Source organism: Limulus polyphemus, unplaced genomic scaffold (genome assembly GCF_000517525.1).
Source record: "Limulus polyphemus unplaced genomic scaffold, Limulus_polyphemus-2.1.2 Scaffold329, whole genome shotgun sequence".
NCBI lineage: Eukaryota > Metazoa > Arthropoda > Merostomata > Xiphosura > Limulidae > Limulus > Limulus polyphemus.
Window position 1 is genome coordinate 352,672 of NW_013665939.1, and position 4,496 is coordinate 357,167.

The window sequence follows — 4,496 nt, forward strand, 5'->3', positions numbered from 1 at the left end:
AATAAAATTACAAGTTTCAAGTTATTTGTCAAGTGTTTTCTAACAGTTGAAAAATAAAATTAAAAAAGAACCTGAATGAGGAAAATAATAACAGTTTCATATTATAGTTCAGGTTTTATCCGTGAAGGTAAAATATGGCAAAAATCAGGCTATTATGAAGATTCCCGTAACGTTTTCAGCTATCTATCTATCTGACTGATTGACTTACTCTGTTTCTATGTTCGTTTTTTCCACATTTATAACACATTTCTAAATCGCACGTTTTTTTCTTTCGAGAAACCTTCTCTCACTTATGATACCCTTCACGATAGATAAAAGTAGCATTTTCTCATAATACACAAACAAGTATATTTACTGGTATGTTAATATTGCTAAATTGATGAGATTTTCACACATACTCAAATAATCAACTTCAATGTTTGTTTGTAATTAAGAACAAAGCTACACTATGGGCTATCTGTTCTCTGCCCACAACGGGATCGAAACCCGAATTCTAGCGTTGTAAGTCCATAGACATACCGCTGTGCCAGTGGAGGGCTCAACTTCAACATTTTCAACCTTTTAACTCCGTTAAATATAGGCATGGTTGTGGGGGAAGTATCTATTTATGAAAATTATAATCTTTATAAAAATCGTTTGAAATATTTGAAGCTCCGATTGTACTTATTTTTATCTATTATTATTTGTTGTTGTTTTTAGAAATCGATCAGGTGGAACCAAGTGGTCATCTAGACTTTTATCCAAACGGGGGCAAGAAGCCAAGTGGTTGTAGCAACACCATTGGCAGAGGTACGTATTAGGTGTAAAATACCAGTTAATATGTTTGTACCAAAACAAGAACTCCAAAACAATTAGTTTGTTGAATTTCTTACAACGTTTGTTGTCTTTGATAGAAAACATAGAATAATACTCAGGAATATTTTTTTATTATTGTTTGTTCCGTATCTTTTACAGGCCAGTTTGACAGCTGCGAAACCGTTCCGTCTTGGCAGCTTTTCACGGAATCTATTAACACCGATTGTCCGTTCTTCGGCTACGTCTGTGACAGTTTCACGAACTTCACGTCTGCCAAGTGTACGGATGGTTGTGGTGACGGCTCTCTCTGTGCACCGTTAGGGTTCAGAGCCGGCAATTGGCAGCAGTACAAGAAAGCAGAACCTGTCAAGATGTATTTGTCGACTGGCAAGAGTACACCAGCGTGTCGTAAGTTTTAAAAAAAGGCATAATCAAAATCTTTACACCAAATTGTCAAAAGTAACAAAATCAACAAGTAGAACTTTACAGAGGCATGTAGTAGGTAAAAAAACTCAAAAAATAAATGCATTTTTTCACCAACATGTCATAAATAATTTTTAAACGGAACTTTACACCATTATATCCGAGGTAAAACAATCTTAAAGAAACTAAATCTTACACCTAAATGTTATAAGTGAAAAACTGATTTAAAGGAACTTTAAACTAGCAGTCAGAAATTTTAAAAACGTTGACATTTAACACTAGCATGTTCTAAGTACAATAAAAAACTAAAATTTACACCAGCATAGAATAACTAAAAACATTGAACCGAAGAAGCATTATACCGTCACATTGTAATTAAAAATTTCCGAAATAACACAACGAACTTTACACCACAGAATTGTAAGGATAACATATGCAATTGTTGGTCACTGTGTCATAAATTTGCACCAAGAAGGGCCGAGTATGACCTGATGGTTATCTCACCGGGCTGTGTATCAGAAGGTCCAAAGTTTGAGCCACGATGCCGTTGAACACACTCTGCAATTTCAGTTCCATGAGCGTTATAAGAGTCACAGTCAACCGATTATTCTGTTCCTAGCCAGACAAATCTTTGTGGCAGCAAGTACTACTGACAAGCTTTCTTCTCATCAGCAGTTCAGAATTAGGGATGGTTATACCTGATTCCCTGGGTGTCTCTTACTCTATTTGTTTATTCCAGGTGTCGCATACTGAGCCGTTTTGGGTTTCTACTGGGAGTTCTAATAAAAAAAGTCAAAAAAAGTTTTACATCAACGTGTCATCAAAGAAAGCAACCAGTAACAGAATGATCTTTACATAGGGAAGTTGTATACATAAAGCTGAACAAATGGAATTTTACATTAGCGTTTCATAAATAAAATCAGACAAACAATAACACACGAAACCTTGCAAAATATTGTCGTAGACATAAAACTGAGCATATAGAATTTTACACCAACATTTCATTAGTATAAAAATCAACTGACTGGACAAAGCTTTACGCGTATGGTAAATTAAAATAAATGAACAAACAAAAATTTACCTACAAATCGTATTTTTTATTTGGGAACTCCGGACTGGAATGTACTTTTAAGGAAGCTAGTAATGAAGATGTGCAATTTTTATGTAGAGTTTGTAGGTTGGAGGAGAAGTTAGAGGCTATCATGATTAAAGTAGCAGCAATAGATAATGAAAAGGGTAAACTGTGGGAAATGGAAGCAGGATCTCGAGAACAGCTTGGGCTTTTGCATGCAAGGTATACATCAGCTAACAATGACTTTCAGGAAGCTAGAAAGAGTACTGTTAGGGCTAAAAGTAGTGAATTTAATTATGAGCCTATTCTGTTGAGCAACAGATTTCAGCCCTTGGATTCTACAGATGAAGAACAATTGGAAGGAAGGAAAATAAAAGGGTCAGAGAAAGATGTGGATGATATGAAGGTTATAGTTATAAGTAATTACTTGACAAGGCATGTGGAGAGAATAATCTATGAGGTAAATAAGGAGAAACTAATCAAATTATGCTAACCAGGGGCGCAAGTGTAGAATATAACTGACAGAGCAGGAGATATAATAAAGGGGACTACCAGAAATGCAGTTTTTCTGGTGCATATAGGGGTAATGATGTAGCGGAAGGTAAATCAGAGAAGCTAATTAATATATGCAAGGGGTTGATAAAGGCATTTAAATAAAAAGGCCATAATTTTGTCAGGGATATTGCCTAGAATTAACTGTGGGGATGAAGCTATAAGTAGGTCACTAGGGCTAAATGCTAGGCTTAGGTTAGTATGTAAGGATGAGCAGATTGGCTGGTTGGACTTGGGATCAGTTCAATGGAAAAGGGGAGTTTTTTGGAATGGATGGTTTACATTTAAATAGAGTAGAGGCTGGCTTGTTTGCTACCGCTATTAACTCATCTGTAAGGGAAGTTTTAAACTAGGACTAGACAGTGGTGAGGACCTGGACAAACTAAACGCAAAAAGAATAATAGACAGAGAAAAGTTTAGCATAGGATTTGTTTGTTTGTTTGAAATTAAGCACAAAGCTACACAATGGGCTATCTTTGCTCTGCCCACCACGGGTATCGAATCCCGGTTTCTAGTGTTGTAAGTCCGCAGACATACCGCTGTGCCACTGGGGGCTTAGTATAAGAAATAAGTATAGAAGTAGATAGAGGTATAGTATTAATTGTTACTATTGTAATGCTAGAAGTATAAGAAGTGAAATAGATTACTTTAGTGCACTAGTAGGAATGAAGGATTTTGATATAATTGGAATAACCGAAACGTGGTTAAACATAGATCCTTTTGATGACAGAAATGTCTTTGAGATACAGGGTTATAGGCTATTTAATAGGGATAGAGTATTAAAGAGGTGGGGCAGGAGTGGCTTTATATGTAAAATGTGAGTTACATCCTGTTGAAGTTGAATCCATTATTAAATATAAAGAGAAAAGGCTTTTAGTGGGAATTTGTTACAGACTACCAAATAATACTGTTTGTTTGTAATTAAGTACAAAGCTACACAATGGGCTATCTGTGCTCTGCCCACCACGGGTATCGAAACCAAGATTCTAGCGTTGTAAGTCCGAAGACATACCGCAGTGCCACTGGGGGGCTCCAAATGATACTGATGAAATTAGTGAAAAACTTTAAAATGAGATTAAGATTTCAGCTGTTAATGAAGTCATAATTATATTGACTTTAATTTCAGGCATGTAGATTGGGAAATGCTAGAGTTAAACCATGAGGGAAAAATGTTTTTGGAAACTGTTCAGGATGGCTTTCTTCACCAGTTAGTCAAGGAACCAAGTAGAAACAATGCTATTTTAAACTTATTAACTTCAAATACAGATATGATTGAGAAGGTGGAAACTGGATGCAAGTGATCATTGCTCTGTTAGATTCAATGTTTTGCTGCATATGGAGACAAGGAATAATGAGATAAGGTTACAAATTTCAAAAAAAGCTAATTTTGAAGGGATGCGACAAGAATTATCTGTTGTGAATTGGGCAGCTGAATTACTTGGAGACACTGATCACATGTGGAAATTTTTTAAATATTCAAGATAAACATATTCCTTACAGAAAGAAAAGAGTAGCTGCAAATAAAAAAACAGGTTGACTCACAAAGAGTTTAAGAGATAAAGTTAAAGAAAAACACAATAAATTTAAGAAATTTAAATTGACTGTTATGACAGAAGATTTAAAAGATTATAGAAGATCAAGAAAGTTGGTGAAA

At 35.3% G+C, this 4,496-nt stretch overlaps 1 protein-coding gene across 1 annotated transcript in view; it reads left to right on the plus strand.

Annotated features, from left to right (window-relative positions):
• LOC106457427 (pancreatic triacylglycerol lipase-like) overlaps window positions 1-4,496 on the plus strand; it is a 38,190-nt gene that overhangs the window by 25,986 nt on the left and 7,708 nt on the right. Inside the window, exons 6-7 of the mRNA XM_013916841.2 lie at window positions 700-789; window positions 955-1,203. Coding sequence (XP_013772295.1) covers window positions 700-789; window positions 955-1,203 — 339 coding nt within the window. The remainder of the gene's footprint in view (window positions 1-699; window positions 790-954; window positions 1,204-4,496) is intronic.